The 19720-nt window shown below is 49.9% G+C and overlaps 8 protein-coding genes across 8 annotated transcripts; 2 read left to right on the top strand and 6 right to left on the bottom strand.

Annotated features, from left to right (window-relative positions):
- Positions 1-109: 109 nt before the first annotated feature.
- GGI43DRAFT_404990 (glycosyltransferase family 8 protein) lies at positions 110-2631 on the bottom strand. The gene is made up of 7 exons (XM_083205979.1): positions 2567-2631; positions 2438-2465; positions 2275-2381; positions 1600-2184; positions 1482-1540; positions 865-1411; positions 110-786 (listed from the first exon to the last, which is right to left on the bottom strand). Exons 1-7 carry the CDS (start codon positions 2603-2605, stop codon positions 538-540), a joined length of 1614 nt encoding a protein of 537 aa, XP_083060390.1. The 5' UTR covers positions 2606-2631; the 3' UTR covers positions 110-537.
- Positions 2632-4705: 2074 nt separating this feature from the next.
- Positions 4706-6962, bottom strand: GGI43DRAFT_42806 (cation efflux family-domain-containing protein). Its single transcript, XM_083208904.1, has one exon. The coding sequence runs from the start codon at positions 6475-6477 to the stop codon at positions 5104-5106; it is 1374 nt and encodes a 457-aa protein (XP_083060389.1). The 5' UTR covers positions 6478-6962; the 3' UTR covers positions 4706-5103.
- A 710-nt stretch (positions 6963-7672) lies between these two features.
- Positions 7673-9317, bottom strand: GGI43DRAFT_404985 (Alpha/Beta hydrolase protein). The gene is made up of 2 exons (XM_083205978.1): positions 8861-9317; positions 7673-8791 (listed from the first exon to the last, which is right to left on the bottom strand). Exons 1-2 carry the CDS (start codon positions 8924-8926, stop codon positions 7970-7972), a joined length of 888 nt encoding a protein of 295 aa, XP_083060388.1. The 5' UTR covers positions 8927-9317; the 3' UTR covers positions 7673-7969.
- GGI43DRAFT_404984 (ATP-binding cassette permease mdr2) lies at positions 9318-12489 on the bottom strand. Its single transcript, XM_083205977.1, has one exon. It carries the CDS (start codon positions 12247-12249, stop codon positions 9820-9822), a length of 2430 nt encoding a protein of 809 aa, XP_083060387.1. The 5' UTR covers positions 12250-12489; the 3' UTR covers positions 9318-9819.
- A 184-nt stretch (positions 12490-12673) lies between these two features.
- Positions 12674-14904, bottom strand: GGI43DRAFT_404982 (RNA polymerase II-binding domain-containing protein). The gene is made up of 4 exons (XM_083205976.1): positions 14358-14904; positions 14192-14283; positions 13895-14095; positions 12674-13838 (listed from the first exon to the last, which is right to left on the bottom strand). The coding sequence occupies exons 1-4, from the start codon at positions 14453-14455 to the stop codon at positions 13036-13038; spliced, it is 1194 nt and encodes a 397-aa protein (XP_083060386.1). The 5' UTR covers positions 14456-14904; the 3' UTR covers positions 12674-13035.
- GGI43DRAFT_42741 (clathrin light chain CLC1) lies at positions 14633-16003 on the top strand. The gene is made up of 3 exons (XM_083208799.1): positions 14633-15174; positions 15231-15442; positions 15503-16003. The coding sequence occupies exons 1-3, from the start codon at positions 15132-15134 to the stop codon at positions 15956-15958; spliced, it is 711 nt and encodes a 236-aa protein (XP_083060385.1). The 5' UTR covers positions 14633-15131; the 3' UTR covers positions 15959-16003.
- Positions 16004-16120: 117 nt separating this feature from the next.
- On the bottom strand, positions 16121-17030 carry GGI43DRAFT_42421 (cytochrome c oxidase subunit 7). The gene is made up of 4 exons (XM_083208337.1): positions 16771-17030; positions 16565-16649; positions 16449-16509; positions 16121-16396 (listed from the first exon to the last, which is right to left on the bottom strand). Exons 1-4 carry the CDS (start codon positions 16773-16775, stop codon positions 16335-16337), a joined length of 213 nt encoding a protein of 70 aa, XP_083060384.1. The 5' UTR covers positions 16776-17030; the 3' UTR covers positions 16121-16334.
- GGI43DRAFT_422846 (uncharacterized protein) lies at positions 16943-19610 on the top strand (the record flags this gene model as incomplete). The annotated part of the gene is made up of 3 exons (XM_083208162.1): positions 16943-16963; positions 16994-17049; positions 17327-19610. The coding sequence occupies 3 exons, from the start codon at positions 16943-16945 to the stop codon at positions 19608-19610; spliced, it is 2361 nt and encodes a 786-aa protein (XP_083060383.1).
- Between the last annotated feature and the right edge of the window lie 110 nt (positions 19611-19720).

Genomic DNA, 19720 nt, shown 5'->3' with positions numbered 1-19720 from the left:
TACACAGTGACACAACAGGGCCACCCTATAACAAGCGACCCGTCACTTACTGGCAGCCAACAAAACCAACTCAGCATGAACAAAACTATCCAATTGAGAGGAAAACGAGTTTTCAACACCCATCAATGAGCTTAATTTATATATGTACGTATATATAGTAGCGGTATGGAATAAAAATGAAAAAAAAAGTAAAATAATAATAAGGGGGCACAAATGAAACCAATGCTGATAAGCTCAATGCCACGCTCTGCATAACACGCGATGAAAGGTACTTGACAAATGACGATGCTGGTGCAGTCGCTATGCAGAGGAGGGTGGTTGAAAGAAAAAAAAGAAATAAGAAACAGAAATTATGCCCGGTGAAGAAGAAATCCAAGGTATAAATGGCCTCCCCCCCTTTCTTTCACCTTTTTTTCCCAATCCAATACGCAATATCCAATATATCGTCCTTCTTTCTTCGTTACTGTTGTAGTGCTTTCTTTTCGTTTTCTTTTTTTTTTTTATTCAAAGAGGTTTCTTTTTTTCTCTTCTTTTGCGTCATGATTCGTCGGCTTCTGCATCCATCTTGCGCTCCAAACTTCTGGTTGCCGCCGCGGCTGTCCCCTTGACAGGTCGTGGACTCAACACCTGAGGCACCGACTGCGCAATGCGAGTCTGTGATCCAACGGTCTGCGTCGATATACCTTGACTCGTTCCTCCTGATACATCATCTGCCTTTCCTCCCAGCTTGCGCAAAAGTATCGCTGACTGCTGTTGAGCTAGCTTCTCTAGTTGCGCTGTGGGATCCTTGTCAGGAAACTCCACGTCAGCTACCCAGCATTTATGTGTAGTCTATTTAGCTGCTTTAGATTGATTAGTACGTACCCATTCAGCCTGTGACGGCACGCCCTCAGCTGCCGGCAGCGCTTTTCCGGCGGCATCACGCCCCCGAGGCACTGGCGCTGGTGTGACTGGCAAGCTGGGTCGCTCCGTCTCAGTAGGGAAGTCAGTAACCTTGAAGCTACGCTTTGTCTCTTCCTGTTCTTCTTCGTCGTCGTTTACGTCCTCATCTCCTTCCTTTCCACGGCTGCTCGATCGGTGGCGCTTCTCAATTGCTTCCGCATACTTGGAGATGCTGGGGTCTTCATCCCAAGCATTGCCTCGAGAGTATGTTGTCCAAGATGCTGTTCCGGCTTCGCTCTGTCTGTCCGATGCCTTTGAGACTGGGGACTTGGGAGGCGATTTGGTTACTGAGGAACGAGCACCTGAAGGCTTGGTGGTTGCAGCTTGTGGCTGCAGCTCTGGCTCATCACCGTAGAAGGACCTGGTAGCCTTGGGCTGTTTTCCTTCCCATGGGAATATTTGTCGTGGTGCCTGGCTCTGACCACTCCAGTTTTGTGTATCATTTCGAGTATCGGCCAGAGAAGCGCTCCTAATGTTAAATCATGTTAGTATACGTATTCTGTGGAGAAAGCCTGGACAGAGGAGAATCATCATCTTACTTCTGAGCCTCATAGGCCTGGTTATAGTTTCCACTGCCATTGGCAAGTTGAGAAATTTCCTAAGCGGAAAAATTAGCTGGTGCTTTAATGCAATCGGATATTACTGCTGGAAACTCACCTTCTCGCGGTAGTGGCGATCATATACGGCCCACCATCTGCCAACCATTTCGTCGTAGGCCGAGCTTCCATATGAGGCGTTGCGGCCAGCCCGCCAGGGCTTGTCAGGACCAATGAAGTGGACCATGTTGATGCTGGACTGGAAGTGTCGGTAGGCGGGGAGGTATTGGTAGTGTGCGGAAGGAGTGACGTTGTAGGTGAAAGACAGACGGTGGAAGTTGTTCTTGAAGTAGATGTTGAGGAGACCCTGGTCAGCACCATCGAAGGAGATGCCCCTCTCAGTCATGGCGACCATGGCGTGGTAATCACCGGTGTTGGGAGTCAGCGCCATGACACCAGTGTTGAAGATATCGGGCCAACCAATATCGGGGGAAGCCGCAAAAGCGTGTGGGAGATCGAAGAGCTCGTCCGGAGCCCGGTAGGCAACGACGTCGGCATCGATGTAGACAATTCGAGAGAACTGAGTCTGCTTCCACAGGTTGATCTTTGTAAAGGCAGAGTGCAGATCACCACGGTTCATGAGGTACAGGTTGGCGGGCTTGTCATTGCGGATTCGAGGAACAGGCAGGACATAGTCGTAAACGGTCTAATTGCTCGCGCAAAGAGGAGAGAAGCGTAAGTTAGCGAATTGTTCTCTAATGTGTATAAAAGTGCGCATTTTGACTCGAAAGCGTACCTTGAGCTGGACAACGGCCTCGGCGGTCACACCGTCGAGAGTAACCAGAACTGCGAGCTTCTTCTTGGTTCCCGCGTCACGGAGGGAGTGAGCAAGCACCAGAGCGCCTAATAGTTCATTAGTGACAATACGTCTCGGGAGGAGCTGGCTGGAGAAAACATACCAGGAAGGTAGGCATCGTTCAACAGAAGCTATAACAAAAGAGCCGCGGCACGGCAATAACGTTAGCTTGCCATCCTTTGAGCTATATAACGCATGGAGCAAGCGAGAGAAGGGGCTAGGAAAGACAAACCGTAGCATAAGCATGCTCGCCCCAGCTTGGATCAGCCATTATGAGCTAGATGAACAAAGGTTATATAGCTAGATACGCAAAAAGATCAAAGATGACAACGAGAGGGGTATTCCGCAGTCTCTGAAAGCACGCTTACGGGACAGAGAAACGAGAACGACCTTTACGGAGGAGGAGCAGAGGGAATAAGAAGAGGGGAGAGAAAAAAGAGCTCCGGAAGTGGGAACGGCAGCGGTAGAAATAAAGAAAGCGTTGGGAGGCAACTTTATGATGATGGAGGTTGGAATTGGGTACGGCACAAGAGGGTGGCGTTGTTAAGGTGCCGTCGGGTTGGCGCTACTTTTTTTCTGTCAATCGTTGATGCAACTGCGACTGCCTGCTGCTGCTACCTAATTGCTACTAGACTTGGCCGCTCATCTATCCACAACATGCTAAGCAGGCACTAACACGCCTGTTCTGGCGCTGCTATGCCTATTCCCTGAAGCCATCTCCATCGCCAAAGGCACCTAGACCATCCAGGTAGCTATCTGTCCGAAAGCTGATGGGCGGCACAGCAGCTATTGGATCAACCGCAGGCCACGCTAGCACACCTGTCATCGAGCTAGCAGCCACTAGCAGCGCTGCAGAAGCTCCTGCACGGCCTTTCCCGGGCCCAGCTCTCGCTGATAGCGGACGGCTTGCATGATGGCTTGCAAGCGAACCAGCCCAGCCTGCAGATGCAGCACGATGCGCAGCACATCAGGCAAATGTCATGCACATGCTCGTATCAATACAGTAGAGGTTGGAAAAAGGAGGGGGAGGGGTAAAAAAAAAAAAAAAAAAAAAAAAAAATCGAAACCCCTCCAGCTCGTCTCAATTAGCCAACCACGTTGCCGCGAATTTTTCTCTTCGGCGCAGGCGAAAACCGTCCGCCAATTCATTCGTGCTTCCTGTAGGTATTCTAGATAACGAAGCGTAGACTTCCTCACCGCCCAGTCATTTTCCTAACATGGCGTAACTGCCAAGGACCCAATGCTCGAGATAAGCAGATGCCCAACCAATACAGATATAACAGGTGGTTTCTCTCGCTCATCTACAGATACCAAAGGTACCGGATAGAAACCATGCCCATTTATACTAGCATCATATCCAATTCGTCACCCTCATGCAACATCCCACCCAAAGGCGCCACTCGATAGGCCAGACGTCCAGGCAGCTTGCAGAAAGCGAAAATTTTTATTTCTCTCACCATTTCTCGCCTCCGCGCCATGCATTGCCCATGCATACTTGCAGATGGCCTTGCATGAAGAAACAAGAGCGAAGAAAAAAGCTCGCAAAATAGCAACCTCTAGTGGCTTCGCGTCCTCCGCTGGCCCCTCCCGGATGCTGGCTGCAGAAGGGCTCCGCAGTTGGGAATCACTGCTTCTGTGGTTCTGCTTCTCTGGGCTGTCCTCAGATTTGCGATAAATACTAGGAACCGCGCAGCTAACGCCCAACGCCGCCTTCGTCGGGCTCCCTCGCATGTTTATCAGTTCCATGCAAATGCGCGCAATTCTCGTGCGGCCGCGGCAGCTCCTCATCACGTATCAACATGCTGCTGCGAGCAGTCGTGATTAGCTGGCTCACTCTGCGTCTCCATTTGCGATGCACGGCGAGGCTGCACATCCAAAGTCTTGTTTGCCTCTCACGCCACGGGGATAGCTTCAACGTCGGGCCGTTAATACTCGTTAGAAGGCAACGTCGTATTTAGTGCCGTGCAGTCCATCCATCCTCTCAATGGCCATCTCATTATCAATTGGACATCCCCCCTCCTTTTATCCGTCGAGCTCTCCGGGTAATGGAGTCGAATTGATACCTAAACGCAGGCCACATCCGGCGGCCTCGACGCTCCCTTTATTAATTGTCGGGCAGAATGGCTCCCACTAGCTTCCGCATCTGTTTGTAGACGCGTTCTTGACCTCGCCTTCGGGATGGGGCAACCTGAGCTGCAGCCTTCGAATAGACCCAAGCGACACCCAGGTATGCAATTAATTATGGCAACTCTCCACTTCGGCTATGGCCTCCTCTTCATCAACGATTTAGATTCTCCGTAGTCTCCACTGCAATGCTCGCTCCCCCGCACCTTGGTATGCTGAAAGTTGCTTCTACTCAAGAACCAACAAAGATGCTGCGACTACGAGACCAGCAGGACGAGCAGTTTATATGGTGTTTTCTTAATGATGTCTCTTTCACATGTGATTTCTGATAATATTACAAGATCATATATTATTGACTGAGTGGTGGTAGCCAGTATATACTAACGGTAGAAGTCTTCCGTTGTGCCCCATCGTCCTCTGGCCCCTCTTCTGTAAGAGCTAGGATACGACGTAGAGCAATTTATTAATATTCAAAAGTGATACGATACTAATGTGCCAATGATTCCGTGGGATGCTCTTCTCCTCGCAATGACGAAACAACCGCAGATATGAGGAACAAAAAAAGCGTAATAAACAAAGGGAGGAGGGGAGAAAAAAAGCCTCTCTCATGCATGCATGCTGCAGTATAAGCCTCTCGCAGCAACCTCAAAGATCCTTCTTGTAGGCGTGCTCCGGCTTGTGAGTGGTCTCGTAGTCAATATGAACATAGGCCCGCTCAACATCGGGCAGGCTCTCCAACTTAAACTGCAGCTCTTCTGCAACATCGTGCGTGTCTCTAAGCGTCCGCGATGGATCCATGACAATGTCCACTTCGGCAATCAGCCGCGGTCCCGAGTGGTAGACACGAACCGTATCAATGCCTTCAATCGCATCTGAGTGGGTCAGGCACACATATGTGATGAGCTGCTGCATGTCTAGAGGCGCGACAACACCAACAAGCAGCAGGAACTCGTTGAAGGCAGTGTACAACCAGATTCCGGAAGTTAGAAGAGACAAGAGAATGGCGCCCATGGGATCAATCCACCACTCCAACTTTGCACCACCCACCGAAGTCAAGATACCAAAGCCATTGACGAGCAGATCATTGCGGTGATCCTGCCATAGAATGTTGACCTGGCTGTATTTGTCCTTGAGAGACCAGCAGTACAGGAAGAGACAAAACTTTGTCGCAAACGCCGCGCAAACAGAGATGACCGAAGGTAGATGGAATTTCTTCTCGCTATCCCCAGTCGCTAGCTCCTTAGCTGAAAAAGCGATGATGATGAGGGCCACGGCGCTCATGAGAAAGCAGAAGACGATGTTGCCCACCGTCTCGAGTCGCGCCTTGCCAGCAGGAAAGCGTCGATGGTCGACCTTGCTAATAGCGCGGTTAGACAGAATAAGAGCGAGAGTGCTGAGCGGATCGAAAACGGCATCCGCCATGGTGGTGAACAGAGACAGCGATCCGGAGGTAATGGCAGCATAGAGCTGGAGGGCGGTGAGAACAATGTTGGCTGCAAGCGAGCCATAGATGGCAATCTTGACCTTTGTCTGGTCCTCTCCTTGCTCGACACGGGCTTCCTCTACATGCTCTTCAACCGATTTCAGCATTCGCTCAATGGTAGCGTTTTGATTCTCGTAGAAGCCGCGGACTTTGCGGTGATCGCTCTTGGGTCCTTGCTTCTTAGCTCCATTGGCGTTTCGTTCACTGTCCCTCTTACGAGATGAGTTGGCCTTGATCTGCTCGAGATCCGAATCCGTTTTATAGGATAAAGATAGCCCATAGGGATCGCTCTCGGCTGATAGACGTGGAACGCGAGAGTTGCGGGTTGCGGCGAACTGGCTCTCTACATCAGTGACCGCAGAATGGTGGCGCTCTACCGGATCATGGTTTGTCACTTCGACAGCCTCGATACCGGTGCTAGAAGCATCTGGGGCGGCAGGTCCTTTCGAGCTGCTGCGACTGGAGGGTGGCTGAAGACGCTGGAGGTTGTAGACATTAGGGTGATGGGTGATGGTGTTCTTTGCGTCGGGCGACATGATGGGCCGCCGAGTCTCTCTAATTCAATTGTGAAGAAGAGGAAACTGGCAAAGTCAATGAATGGAAGCAGCGGTTGATGGGTATAATTCTCCTTCGTATTATCCCTTTCACCGGTATAGCCGGTAGAGACGCGGGATTGCGCGTGGGGGTTTAGCACGTTCCCACCAAGGAGGCCTCTAAAAACTCTTGGCCGTCAAACGCAAACAAGGAGAGCTCCAAGGAGCTCCAAAGAGAACAATGGATCGTGAGCTCAATGCTGCAAAAATGCCCAGATGAACGGCCTGACGGTAATGAAAAATTTGATGATAATGAAAGTGCAGGCTGGATCGCGATAAAGCGATAGTATTATGCCAGGGGCAAAAGAGTGGAAATTTGACCGAGATAACAGCTGTGGAGAGCTCACGCAAGCAAATAAGGGACACAGTCAGCGTAGACGTGGGGGCATTTATTTTTTGGTTCAGAGAAGAGGATAAGTTGAGTTGGAACAGATAAAAAGGTTGGTCGGATTTACCCTATGTTTTAGCAAGGCCTCAAAGTGATGGATATGGCAATCTCAATGCGAAGTAGAGCTGTGAGGAGAAAAACAGGGGACATGGAGCTCTTGAGCGGTGAAGTCGCCACTTGCCAAGTTTGACGCAGGTCGCACTGCCGTATCACCTTCCCCTCCATCTCACCTATAGCGTATAGTGTTACGCGTTTGTTTCCCTTCTTAAACCCATCAAACAGCTTCAGCAAATAAGGTCAATGGATGAGCGCACGCCGCGCTCCATTGTACGTAGCACATATTACTAAGCTCTGGGGCTGAGCTGCCGCGGGACATCAACGCTTGAGATCTGTCGTAGACAAATAGGCCTGCACGCGGAAGCAGCAGTGCCAGCGCTCACGATGAATCGACAAGATATAAAGTCGATAATGAAGAAATCTGTGTAGAAACAGTTGAAATAACCTTTTTAGATGCAGTGGAGATTGCTCAGATCTTAAATAGATCTCGATTCAGCTTTAGTATCGGCAGGTCGGGCAACTTCGGAACCATCCAGGTTCCCTTCCATTTGCGGCTCATGTGCCGACCCACGCTGCGCCTCAGCCAATTGCTGCAGATGATTACTATTAGCAGCCGTATAATACTACAAAAGTGCATATTTTGTGATTGAAATTGATAGAGTATTATATGGTGGCGTTTTCTTGTATCTCTCGGTATCAGACAGAGCGTGTTAAATTAAAATATAGCTAGTGTTTCGGTTATCTTCATGAAATCTTCAATATTACAGCTTGAGATCCTAGGTCAACGCAAGGGACTAGTGGTATCCAGTAGAGCATGGTAAATGTACCAGCGTGATCAACTACAGGTAGGTATCCTAAATTAATTAATAAATATAAAAAAAAACACGCCTTGATGTAAGCATCGAAATAGGCAAAGGATAGTACGATATGACTTCGAAGTCGTCTACCCCTTACAGTCCCTTACAGTCCCTTACAGTCCCTTACACCCCCTTACAGCTTCGGCTCTATCTTGGATCGCTTCAGTATCCAGTCAATCACATCCTTTGCCAATTCGTCTTTGCAGAGATCTGCGTGAAGTTGATGATACCCGCCTTCATATGACTTGGTCTCCTTATCCTCAACAGCCGTCTGATCATTCACAAACTTCACGGCCGCATCATAGCTGCACGTCAAGTCGTTTGTACCGTGCGTCAAAAAGAGGGAATGCACATCGGCCCCCAATTTGACCCCTCCTCCAGATAGCGTCGCCGTACGATCCAGCAATGACGCCAAGCCCTCCAGCGTGCCCGTATTGTGGCACAGCGCATCGTTCCTGACGGACTCAACAACCTCCGGGTCGCGGCTCAGGTGCTCCGGAGGAACAACATGCTTGAGCTGCTGCTTTGGCAATAGACGTCCAACCAGTCTTCCGAGAAAGACCTTGAGCGAGCTGGGCACCTCGGCAGGCGAGAAGCCAATGAAGGGCGCCTCAAGGATCCAACCGCGGACCTGGCTCACCAGCTGCTTATACTGCGCGTCTCCAGCCAGCGTGAGGGCTTCACCTCCGCCCATGGAGTGACCCATGACGAAGACGGGCGCGTCTGAAGGCAGCTTATCCTGGATAAAGGCGGCAACGTCGGCAACGACCCGCGACGTAGGACCGGTGAGGCCCTTCTCGGCGGGCTTCGTCACGCTACGGCCCCAGCCGCGCTGGTCCCATGCAAAGACCTGGATGCCGTGCTCAGCGAGCTTGGGGAAGAAGTCATTGTAGCGGTTGATGTGCTCGCTGAAGCCGTGGACGAAAATGACCTTGGCTACCACGGCGCTCGTCGGCTAGGTGACGGAATTAGCAGGTTTGCTCGGGATGGGAAATCACATGCTAAAAGGAGGCGGGCAACAAACCGTCCATGTCTTGGTGTAGAAGCTCGCATCGCCGATCTTGAACTGGCCCTCGGTAGTTGTCGTCATGATGAATCAATATTAGACGACTTATATATAAGACGTACAGCTACAAGGGATCTGAAACGACGCTCTCTCGCCAGGTAAGTAAATGATTAAGTGAAAACAATGGGAGACGCCTGAATAATAAGCAAAGCTCGAGAACGCGCTGAGATGCACCTGTAATGTCACTGTGGGTTAGTGGCTGTAAGGCCTGTAGCTAGAGCTGCGCCTAATTGGGTCGGGACTCGAGCCGGGCTTTTCCTTTTCAGTGGAGCTTCATCGGGTAGATCGTCAGCTTCCTCGGTAGAGGCTAATTGTCACGCCTCGTACCTAGGCAGGTTTTGTGTATCTGTGTTGGTACTTTTGAAGCTGGTATTATCAGTGAAGAACGATATCATTTTATGATGGTATTAGCTATTTCCATATCCAACTTCTTAGTAGATAGTTCCCAGTATACTAGACATAGAAAGCACATCACCACGCCATAAAACCAAAGATTGCTCATTCATTATACTCTTTTCTCCTTCACTACTTGCTCTCAAATATAATACACTTTCCACAACTTGCTATTCTCAAGACATTGTCTTCCCAAGTACGAGCTCGAGTGGAGTTATTACTACTACCTTACTACCTATAGATCCGTAGTATTTATTGATGACGTTGTCCTTAAGGGACATGTTTTGACCTTTTATGTGTAAAAATATTTAGTATTTGGTTCTGATGTGCCGTGTTGAACCCGCCGTAGATAATATACAAGTTTTATCAGATCACCCAACTCAACTCCTTTATTTTTGATATTTTTGGTTTGAATAGCTGGCGATCTCAGCGCTTCAGAGTACAACATGCCGGGAAACACTTCACCGGTTGTTGATTTTTTGTCCAGGCGGATAATTTTCTAATAAAAGCGACATTCGTCGTATTCAAGGGCGCCCTGATTTATCCTCTACTGATTGGGCAGCCTTCTCAGCCTTCTCTCGATTCGCTTCTTCGCCTTCTTCGACAAATAGCTCCTGGTCCTCATCTCTGGCGAGGTCATCTTCGATTTCCTCAAATTCGGTGATATGGCTTGTAGCTTCTGTTGAGGGCCGCTTTACTGGGATCTCGCCGCCGCTCATCTGCCACTCCATCAGCTTGCTAAAGGCGCTATCCTTATCCGCAGCAAGCTGGACATAGCTGCCAATCTCCGCCACCATTCCGTCCTTGTTCAGGACGATGATTTGATCGGACCGTTTGATCGTAGACAGCCGATGGGCAATGGATATCGTAGTGTTGTTTCCGCCGAGGAGCTTAGCGAGGGCCTCGTTGACTAATGTTTCTGATTCCGCATCGAGAGCCGAAGTAGCCTCGTCAAGGATCAAGATATCAGGATCCTTGAGCAGTGCCCTGGCAATGGCAATGCGCTGCTTTTGACCACCTGAGAGCTGCGATCCGCGGGCGCCAACCTGGGTTTCCAAGCCGTCAGGGAGATCGCTGATGAACGTGCAGTTGGCTCTCCTAGCAGCGGAGATGATTTCTGCGCGGGCTGCATGTGGCTTTCCGTATGCGATATTCTCAGCAATAGTACCCGAGAACAGAACAGGTTCCTGAGACACAACACCGATGCGTCGTCTTAGCGACTTGACGTTCATGGTTGAGATATCAACGCCATTGATGGTGATAGATCCGTCGGTAGGGTTGTAGAATCGTAATAGCAAAGATGCCACTGTAGATTTGCCGCCTCCAGATGGACCAACGACGCAGACGTTGCTTCCAGATGCAATCTCAAAATCCAAGCCGTTAAAAATGTTTACAGCCGGTCGAGTAGGATACGCAAAATGAACATTAGAAAATCGTATGTTGCCCTGGGCAGACTTGACGGGAAGTCCAACAGTCTGGTGAATGGTGGGCTTTCGGTCCTGCAATTCGAATAAACGGCTCGCAGCGCCAACTCCCTTCATAAGCTCTGAGTAGAAGCCCGAGAGGCCAAACAGACTGGAACCTGCAAAGGCGGTATACATCATGAAAGAGGTCAAATCTCCCAAGGACATGGCACCGGATCGTACGAGATTTCCTCCAACGACAAGCATGGCCAGGAGGGTCATGTTACCGGCCCAGCCCGTTGAGGAGAAGAACGTTGCGGCAATGTATGATTCCTTTCTTCCAAGAGCAAAGATCTTACGGACTTGCCTGTTGTAACGTCCAATCTCTTGAACTTCTCCGACGAATGCCTGGCTGGTCTTGATGTTTCCGAGTCGCTCTTCCGCAATCTTTGTCAAAGTACCGAGATTTTGCTGGATCGCCCTGCTCACATTTCGAATAGCTCTTCCGTAAAAGAAGGCGCCAACAGCAATGGGTGGGAACATGAGAAGTAAGATACCGGTAAGCTTAGCACTTGTCCAGATCATGATTGCGAATCCGGCGCCGCCACTGAAGACTGCTCGAAGTCCGTCGCTCAGGTTGGACGTAATGGACTTGCCAACAATGACTGAGTCAGATCCAAGTCGCGATATGAGATCACCAACCCGATTAGCATCGAAGAATTCGGCATCTTGAACGTATGTTCGTCTGTAGAGTTGAGATCGTAGTCTGGCGACAACTCTCTCTCCAATGATACGCAGCAGAATGATTCGTCCAAAGCTGGTCATGGCTCCGAGCGTCAGAACTCCACCCAAACAGATGAAAAACTGATTCAAAGAAAGGCCAAAGATGTCAACGTCGTCGATACTGTTCTTAGTCGAGATATCCAAGATGCGTCCAACGGAAAACGGTATGAGCATGGTAACGCCAGAGGAAATAACCAGAAAGAAGAAGGCCAGTCCCAGCCAACGAGCTTCGGGTTTGGCAATCGAGAGCAATCTCCATATCTCTGACATGCCAGCTTTTGCTGGGGCCTTTCCTTCTTTCGATAACCGAGCAGATAGATTGACTTGCGCCGCATTGGCTGCCTTTTCGCTCTTTTGAAATTCTTCGCTGGTCTCGTTCTCGGTGTCCTTTGTCTGCCTTGCCGGCTCTACCGTTCGTGGAGTCGCATCCTGTGAATTTGACTGAACTTCGCGTGCAGCAAGCGAAGTAGTAGAGAATTGCCGAGCTAGATGTACAATGTGTCCATATCCGGGAGATGATTGACCTGAAATACCAGAGTGCGACTGAGCCGTTCGTAGAGATCCTGCCAGAGTATGAAATGCGGCGGGGGTAAAGGCTGGAAGAGAACGTGGACTAGCAATTGATGGGCGGAGGAGATGCGGCTGGCGCAGAAGAGATTCGGAGGTCGAGAAGCATTGCGACAGAGATGCTCGAGCAAAAGCTGTAGATTCTTGCGCCTGCGATGCTAGCCTAGGAGGCAGCGCTCTTCGCAGCGCCCCGGCATTCATGTTAACCGAGGGGACCTTTATTCGGCCGCCCAGCGGTACAGCATCGAGTAGCTGGAAGCTGGTGGGAAGAGAAAGCCGGGATCGGTGCTGAAGGAGGGAAATCCGGCGACAGGTTGCAAGGAAAGTAAATCAGAAAGAGAGAGAGAAAAGAGGGCTGGAGCGAAGGATTTCCACAACTGTGCTAGGAGATACCGTCATAACTCGCGGGATTTACAGCTGAATGCGCTGCAAGCTTGTGCTGCATGCGCAAGTTAGCAGCTAAGGCGCCGTAATTAGTGGGCAAGGCTCGGCCGAAAGTCGGTAGTACGTGGGTTGTGCTGCACTCCGGATGCCGTACGGGCCTGAGGCCGAGCTCTAAGGTCCGAGATCCGATGCTGAATTGCGCCAGGGACGGCGAATTGTGCTTCAACTCACAGGGGCAATGTTTGTATAAGTAAAATTCTTTATATAGATACATGCACCTATAACTACTACAATAAGTAATTTATCATCCTGCCATTATATCGAGGAGCAAGCAGGCCTCAGCATCCGAATACATGGTAGTACTCAGGAGCCCCTCCAAGCTGATTGAGCCGCATCCGGCTTTGAAATGTTGAAAAGTCCTACACGGTAACTTTGCAATAACCTTAATAAGCCACAGCTGGTACTGAAAGTCGACACTTAGAAGCAGTTACAATGAGTGAATAGATCAAATCGCTTCCGTCAAGGCCTAAAGATGATGTCCCGCCACGACAATTTTCATACCACTGAATCGTTGCTAAAAATTAACAGGATTCCCTTTCAAGATCAAACATCGTTGTCTTCTTTTAGCATTTCTGCCACTTCAGGATCTATCTCGCCATCGTTTCCGAGATCGGGAAAGTCATCGCCATCGTCTACTCGTCGCCTTTTATTGGAGCCGTTGGTTGATATGGGTAGTGACTGAGTAAAGGTGGCCGAGGTGGAGGGATCGGTTGCCGAGACGTCCTCTGATGACTTCATATCCACATTGTCTTCAGTATTTTCGATAGCGTCAGGCATATCCCCGAAGTCATCATCAATGCTAGGCGGCGTCAGAGCCTCCATCTCTGGCCGGTCGAGCTCGGTGGGAGGGCTGCCGGATTCCCCTTCCGCATGGGATCCGTTGTTTTCTGCAGGTCCAAGTGCTCTCATGATGGCCACCTCGACCTGCTGCTTCTTATCTTCAATCTCTCGTTTGCGGGTTGACAGTTCAAAAGCCGTAGTCTTTTCACTTTCCAGAGCCGCCCTATTTGCATCCAGCATTTTTTCCAGCCCTGAGATCAGGCTCTCTCGAGCCTTGACACACTCGGCCACCGCGCTCTCTGCGCTTGCAAGGGTCTTGAGCAAGCCATTTAGGCGAGCTGCATAGACAGGCGCTGAAGGGACCGGCACTGTAACATCAACTTGCTTTTCGTACTCTTGGTTTGCGGAAGCAACGGTAGTCTTCAGCGGCACGCTGAGCTTGGTGACCGTCTGGTGAGCAGATACAAGAGGCGTGAATTCCGAAGGCACCGGCGGCGCAGATGATCCGCCGCCAAACGGGGAGCCTCCAAAACCAGGCTTCACGGACCCGCGAGCTTTATCCAATTCTAAGATTGAAATTAGTATCTGCAATTGTTCAAGGAAAAGCTTCAAAGGCTCGTACCGTTCAGTCGCGATTCGATAGCTGCCTGAATCGGTGCCTCGAAAATTGTCCTGTCTTTCCAGACATCAATCACTCGTCGCAATTTGCCCTGAATTTCAGCTGGCGCTCCCTTATATGCGACTGCAGCAGCTTCTGCTATAACAGGAGAAAATGCGATGATGAAGTCCTCCTTGTGGCGGATCCTAGACTGCTGTGCAACCTCTGGTTACAACGTATTAGCGTCTCTAGTTATGTGTAGCAGGCCAAACCCCCTCCTCTTAAAATCAATGTTTTGTACAATCGTAATAGAATGCATACCATTGGCAAGATAGACTAAGCTTAATCGTTTCGTACTGGACGAGTCTTTGAGTCGTTGCATCCAAAGCGCTACCGTGCGATCTGCGTGTCGTCTGAAGAATTCACGGGGTCAGTGCACATTCATTCAAATCGACCTGTTCATATTCAAGAGGAAATTGCGGCTTACCTATGGAACATGATCCATTGAGCTGCGGTCGCAATGCTATCATGGCTCTCATTGAGGGCTGACAGACGCGCCAGCACCGAATCGTCGTTGTATGCCATTATTACAATCAGGCAACTGTGCTCAAATTGAAGATTTCGTACAAGACTTGATCAAATGTAACACACAAGGTTCCAAGTGGCGTTTTTACGGGTGATGCGCCTAATTGGAATAGATTGACGTTGCGACGCGATTGAAAAAGAGTCTACAGCAACCAGTGGACCTTGGCCTCGAAGCTCAGCTACAGGCGTGCTATCAACTAGGAGGTGGGCAATTGAGGCGGATCGGGCGTGTATAAGGGAATCAAAACCTGACTGTGTGTCTGGCAGCTCAATACGGAGTAGGGAAATATATAAATAAGAGACTGCAGGTAGAATAGCACTGGCAAATAGCTTCGAACATCAAGAAGAAACTTTGACGCAAGCTGGATGCTCTGGAGTCTGGTCCGCTAGAAGATTGGATAAATGCAATTATTAGCGTGCCTGTATGGCGTTATGCAATATCATGCGCCCAGAGCTACGCCTCAGCGGCCCTCACCGCCCGGCAGAACGTGGCAGCAGTAGCCAGGGACAACAGGGAACAGATGGTCACTGCTAACGAATGCTTTGTTGCGCAAGCTAAGATTAATCCGACCACTACACTCTCCTTTGACTGGATCTCTGGAATTCCTCGTTATCACCCTGCGTTTGGCAAATTATCAAGTTTTCTCGAATCTCGCTACTTCTACAAAAATTCAAGATGGCCGACCGTTTCCCTTCTCTCGAGGACTTCGATTCTGGAGGTAAGCTCCTGAATGGATCTAGGTGCCTTTGCTCCCAGCTAACGACTGCTTTCCAGCGCAAACCGATATTAAAGATGTTTCCGACGAGCCCTCCGCTGAGGACTTCCTTGCCAGAGAAAAGGCTCTCCTAGGCGATGACGCGAACCAGTTCACGACAAGTGATGACGCAAACGCATTCGCTGAGACCGGTGGAGACCTCTTGGGAGAGACCGCCGCTGCCGAATCATCTTTCGAATCTCAATTCCCAGACCTTGCCAACCCTGCCGCTGTGCGTAAACATTGGATCTTCAAATAAGTCGTGCGATGCTAATGGGACTCGTTCATTTAGGGCCTGGCAGGCGTGGATGGAAACATCATGACCGGTCCATCTGTGAGCTACAACTCAGGTTACCAATCATATGCGGCCGATGAGGAGGAGCCAGAGGTCATCAAGCAGTGGAGAGAGCGCCGAGACGCGCAGATTGAGAAGCGGTCCGAGCAATTCGCTGCCCAGCGAGAGGAGACGATAAAGGAAGCTCAACAGAACATCGATGACTTCTATGAAAACTACAACTCCAAGAAGGAGAAGGGCATTGCGCAGACACGCAAAGAGGCAGAGGAATTCCTCGCGAACAGGGAGGATACCGTTTCTGGTGGCACGAGCTGGGACCGCATTGCCAAGCTGGTTGATATCAGTGGAAAGGGGGCCACTGGCGGAGCCGCCGGATCTGGCAAGGAGCGCTTCCGTGAGATGCTCATGAGTCTGCGCAAGGACGAAAAGGCACCAGGCGCAACTGGCTACTGATTTTTGATAGACTGAATTTACGACCAATTTAGTGATATTACAGGGCTTGGGTCAATAGGCGAGGAAGGGCCGGATATCTGTCATGCGACTTATTTGATTCGCATTCTTCTTTTTTTTTCTAACCACGCAAGTACTATATAGTGGCACATGGGAATAATGCTACGCATAATTGAAAAAAGAAAACTTATGGAATACGAGATACACCAAGGCGAACAAAAACATGGCGGACCAAGCAGATTGAGGAGATGAAAAAAATGGACTGACAAGATCCTATATTTACTGTCTATAAGACTACAAGTCATACAAGCTCCCAATCCCACATGTGATGCAAGCCGGGGTAAAATCAATTGGCTCGTCCCAAAAATATATTGGTAGCTTAGTCCTTGCTGAACCAGGTGTTGTGGCCAGCGACCTTTCGGCTGGCGGCGTAGAGGGTAGCTATAACTGCTTAGTTTGAATCCGGCAACAATCGTATGAATCATAAACTCACCACCGAAGCCTCCCCAGAGGGCAATCAGGTAGGGAGCCATGTACCAGCGGCTTCGGGGGTTCTAACGCTGCGTTAGCACTGTTCCGGCGGTTTCGCGATCGTCGATCCGTGCGTACAATCATCCACAGACGGGTGTGAGCCTTGTAGGCCTGCTGGTAGAAGCGCTGGTGCTCCGTGACCTTGTTCTTGGCGTTGATCATGCTATGATACTGCGTCAGCCGAAGTTCTCCAAGCTATGTGCATAATGCAGAGGCGCCGCGCGCTCCGCGGGCAGGCGGCAATTGGGGGTTTCTGCATGCGCTGCTTCAAGAAAAGACCATACCTCATTTTGGCGGTGGGTTGGAGATGCTTGCGGGGCTTCTCTTCTCAAATGTGCTTCGTTGTAGAGGGATCTTGAGGTTCGGAACGGCAGAAAGAGCCTTGGTTAGAGAAATGAGGCCATATTCTAGCTCGAAGTGGGTAGCTAGATGACTCAGCAAGCCGACCCATCAAAAATGCACACAAAGTGGGAGTGGGTAGGTGTCGAGCTTGGAGCCACCAATGAGATGCGTTGGAGCGAATATCAGAGTCCAGGAAAGTCTAACAAAGGCTTTGTCTTTTGGTAAACCTCGGATTTGCAGCTGCGGCATAGCGACGCATTATTAGCGGTACCGTAAGAGCAAACAACCCAATGCGGTGATATGCGTCAAAGTTCGGCGGCTTGCTGGAGACAAGACAATCCCAGGAATGCAAAGAGCCTTGTCCTCTAGATTAAATCGCCCAGAATCGACCCAAATCGTTTTCAAGCTCTCGGCGCAAAGATCGCAGACAAGGCTTCGGCAATATTCCCAGCATTCTTCTGCCCTAGTTCGCCCATCTACCACTCCAGTAACAAATAGCATTCTACATCGAGCTCCTACAGTTGTTCTTAGAGGCTTTGATCGGAATCCATGGCGAGCACTCTCTGCTGGGAAACAAAGTTCCTTGCTGCGGCCATCAGAATGGAGAGAATACGGGAGTCTAGGGCAGGTGCGGCAGCGACATGATGCATCATTGGGTCTCCTGTCGTCGAACGAATCCCTTGCGGCAAGAATCAACAAGACTCTTCAAGATACTGAGGCAGATATCCAGCCTTACGATGCCGCCACTTGGGAGGCTGTATGCGGCGTGCTGTCTGATATGTATGGCTCTGATGGCGTCTGGGCCGTCTTTCAGTCTATTTGGCAGGGAGGGAAACATGAAATTATTACGTTCAACGATGCCGAAGCCCTGCGCTGCAAAGTCTTGTCAGCTGCGTTAAGCTCTGAATCACGACTGTCCATGCTTTTTACTGCGGCTCGACAACTTGTAGCTCAGGATAATTTTCAATGGCCTGGGCTCTACACGAAAATCACTCACTTCTTTCTGGAACGTGGCGATTATGAAAAGGCAATTCGCTGGGATGAATCGCTGGCCCCCATCTTTCCAGCTGGAGCGGATGAATTTGGAGCTTTATTGGCAACCTTTGTTATCAAGCCAACTCCTGAGATGCAAAGCACTTTGACAGCGCTTTATGTCTCCGGCGCCAATCGCCAACTATACGACCATGTAATACCGGCTCTCTTCGCCTCCGGCCAATCCAAATTGGCCCGTACATGGCGAAAAAAGCTAGTTTTGTTTAAAGATCTTCCATTGACATCGAAATCTCGTCCATTTCTACTTTTTCTTGCCAACTACTATCCCCATATACAGCTCACAGAGAGTGAGCTGGCTGTTGCCGAGCTCGATCGCGAGGAGGTAGCTGCTGAAACCGGGGACGATGAATCCTTTTTCGAAGTCGATAGAAAAGGGGTCGATAGAAAGGGAACTCATAGTGATGCTTTCATCGCAAAATGGTTTGCCAGTACCTGGACGTCCCTGGAATTTGCAATCAACCTCATATATAAGCTCGGTGTACGCACTATTGGCCCACGCGCGTTACAGTCTCTTGCGCTGCGAGACCCAGATACTAAGGAAGTTGCAACTCGTATAGCCCAGGTGGAGAGACTGGGCATTAGAATCTCTTCTCAATCATACTGCAGGATTTTGATTGCATTTGCTAGGAATGGAGAAGATGATCTACTGATTGATCTGCTTCACTGCGACATCCACCCCGACGAATTTGACGATATGGAAACTCGGCATTCTCTCATGGCTGAGGCGGCCAGGACAGGGGATTGGAAGATGGAGCGACTTCTTCAAGGCATCGAGTGGGCTATTGAAACTGGACCAACTTCTCGACGCCTCAATTCCTTGCTCAGGAGCGAGCTTTCTAAGCGAAGTTTAGGCAAGGCGAGAGAGGTACTCGACCGTATGGAAGCACTGAAAATCAGCATGGCCCAAGCCAGTGCGACTGGGCTCCTTAAGCGGGTGTTTTGGAAGCTCGACTCTCACCCTCAGCGATCTCAACGAGCCCCGCACAGGGATACTACATCGAGCGACTTTGATGATCCCTTTTTGGATAGAGCCCTGAATGTCATTCGCCGCATTTCTTGCCACGACGTTGCTATCCCTATCAAATATTGGAAGACACTCCTATACAAGCTAGGACGTTCAAGACGCCTTGATGAGCTAGAGCAACTGAGCTTGGAAATCATGCAATTCTACACCCCCCCTTACGGAGGGTTAGTACCAGTGCATAGAGAGGATCTACCGAAGCACTTCAATACCGAAGAAAGAGAATCTATACCAGCTGATTTGCCATTCGTACATCACCATCACCCGATCCGACTGCTATTTGATCCTTCGCTGCAGCGCTCCATAGTAAGATGGGGATTTGACCAGACGCTGGCAACCAAACCTCAACCGCCGTCCACTCTTACATCTCTACAAACGCCGAGCTTTTCACAGTTTGATGTTGCTCGCGGAGTCCGTCTGCTAGCTACACTGCGAGACCAGGGAGCTTTGATAGACACGCAAGTGGTTCGATCAAGCGTCATCTCTCGTATCGCCACCGGCATGGTCCCTGGACGGCCCAGACACCGAGCAAGAGACAGTATCGAATTCTCCGTAGAGAATTTGATGGATCTTATAGAAAAGGCGTGGGGTTCAGAGATGTTTCCCGACGCGCCAAAGGTGATTCGAGAAATCGAAGCGCGGAAGTCAAAGCTGTGGCACCAATATCCAAGATTGATCGATAGGACTTTTAATAAAGATTCCACATGAGAGAGAAGCAAGCGAAGCGATATACTGCAAAGCAATAGCACAATAGCACATAAGAATCTATTTCTGGGCACACGCAGGAGAGCCCCTTGTACAATACTATCTACAGAAAC

The sequence above is a fragment of the Trichoderma evansii genome, assembly GCF_050947405.1.
Source record: "Trichoderma evansii strain SZMC 28006 chromosome Unknown GGI43scaffold_10, whole genome shotgun sequence".
Taxonomy (NCBI): Eukaryota; Fungi; Ascomycota; class Sordariomycetes; order Hypocreales; family Hypocreaceae; genus Trichoderma; species Trichoderma evansii.
The sequence above is the reverse complement of the archived record's forward strand: the minus strand, read 5'-3'. Positions and strand labels throughout refer to the sequence as shown.

What these genes read in the sequence shown, in the direction of transcription:
- GGI43DRAFT_404990 (XM_083205979.1), bottom strand. Translation starts at nt 2,605, where the DNA reads ATGGCTGATCCAAGCTGGGGCGAGCATGCTTATGCTACG. An exon ending in GCGAGCATGCTTATGCTACG is followed by an intron (nt 2,466 to 2,566) that starts GTTTGTCTTTCC and finishes CTTTTGTTATAG; the next exon opens with CTTCTGTTGAACGATGCCTA. An exon ending in TGCCGTCACAGGCTGAATGG is followed by an intron (nt 787 to 864) that starts GTACGTACTAAT and finishes TTTCCTGACAAG; the next exon opens with GATCCCACAGCGCAACTAGA.
- GGI43DRAFT_42806 (XM_083208904.1), bottom strand. Translation starts at nt 6,477, where the DNA reads ATGTCGCCCGACGCAAAGAACACCATCACCCATCACCCTAATGTCTAC.
- GGI43DRAFT_404985 (XM_083205978.1), bottom strand. Translation starts at nt 8,926, where the DNA reads ATGACGACAACTACCGAGGGCCAGTTCAAGATCGGCGATGCGAGCTTC. An exon ending in TCTACACCAAGACATGGACG is followed by an intron (nt 8,792 to 8,860) that starts GTTTGTTGCCCG and finishes TCCGTCACCTAG; the next exon opens with CCGACGAGCGCCGTGGTAGC.
- GGI43DRAFT_404984 (XM_083205977.1), bottom strand. Translation starts at nt 12,249, where the DNA reads ATGAATGCCGGGGCGCTGCGAAGAGCGCTGCCTCCTAGGCTAGCATCG.
- GGI43DRAFT_404982 (XM_083205976.1), bottom strand. Translation starts at nt 14,455, where the DNA reads ATGGCATACAACGACGATTCGGTGCTGGCGCGTCTGTCAGCCCTCAAT. An exon ending in CAATGGATCATGTTCCATAG is followed by an intron (nt 14,284 to 14,357) that starts GTAAGCCGCAAT and finishes TGAATTCTTCAG; the next exon opens with ACGACACGCAGATCGCACGG. An exon ending in TATCGAATCGCGACTGAACG is followed by an intron (nt 13,839 to 13,894) that starts GTACGAGCCTTT and finishes TTTCAATCTTAG; the next exon opens with AATTGGATAAAGCTCGCGGG.
- GGI43DRAFT_42741 (XM_083208799.1), top strand. Translation starts at nt 15,132, where the DNA reads ATGGCCGACCGTTTCCCTTCTCTCGAGGACTTCGATTCTGGAG. An exon ending in CGAGGACTTCGATTCTGGAG is followed by an intron (nt 15,175 to 15,230) that starts GTAAGCTCCTGA and finishes ACTGCTTTCCAG; the next exon opens with CGCAAACCGATATTAAAGAT. An exon ending in ACCTTGCCAACCCTGCCGCT is followed by an intron (nt 15,443 to 15,502) that starts GTGCGTAAACAT and finishes TCGTTCATTTAG; the next exon opens with GGCCTGGCAGGCGTGGATGG.
- GGI43DRAFT_42421 (XM_083208337.1), bottom strand. An exon ending in ACACCCGTCTGTGGATGATT is followed by an intron (nt 16,510 to 16,564) that starts GTACGCACGGAT and finishes ACGCAGCGTTAG; the next exon opens with AACCCCCGAAGCCGCTGGTA. An exon ending in CCTCTGGGGAGGCTTCGGTG is followed by an intron (nt 16,397 to 16,448) that starts GTGAGTTTATGA and finishes AAGCAGTTATAG; the next exon opens with CTACCCTCTACGCCGCCAGC.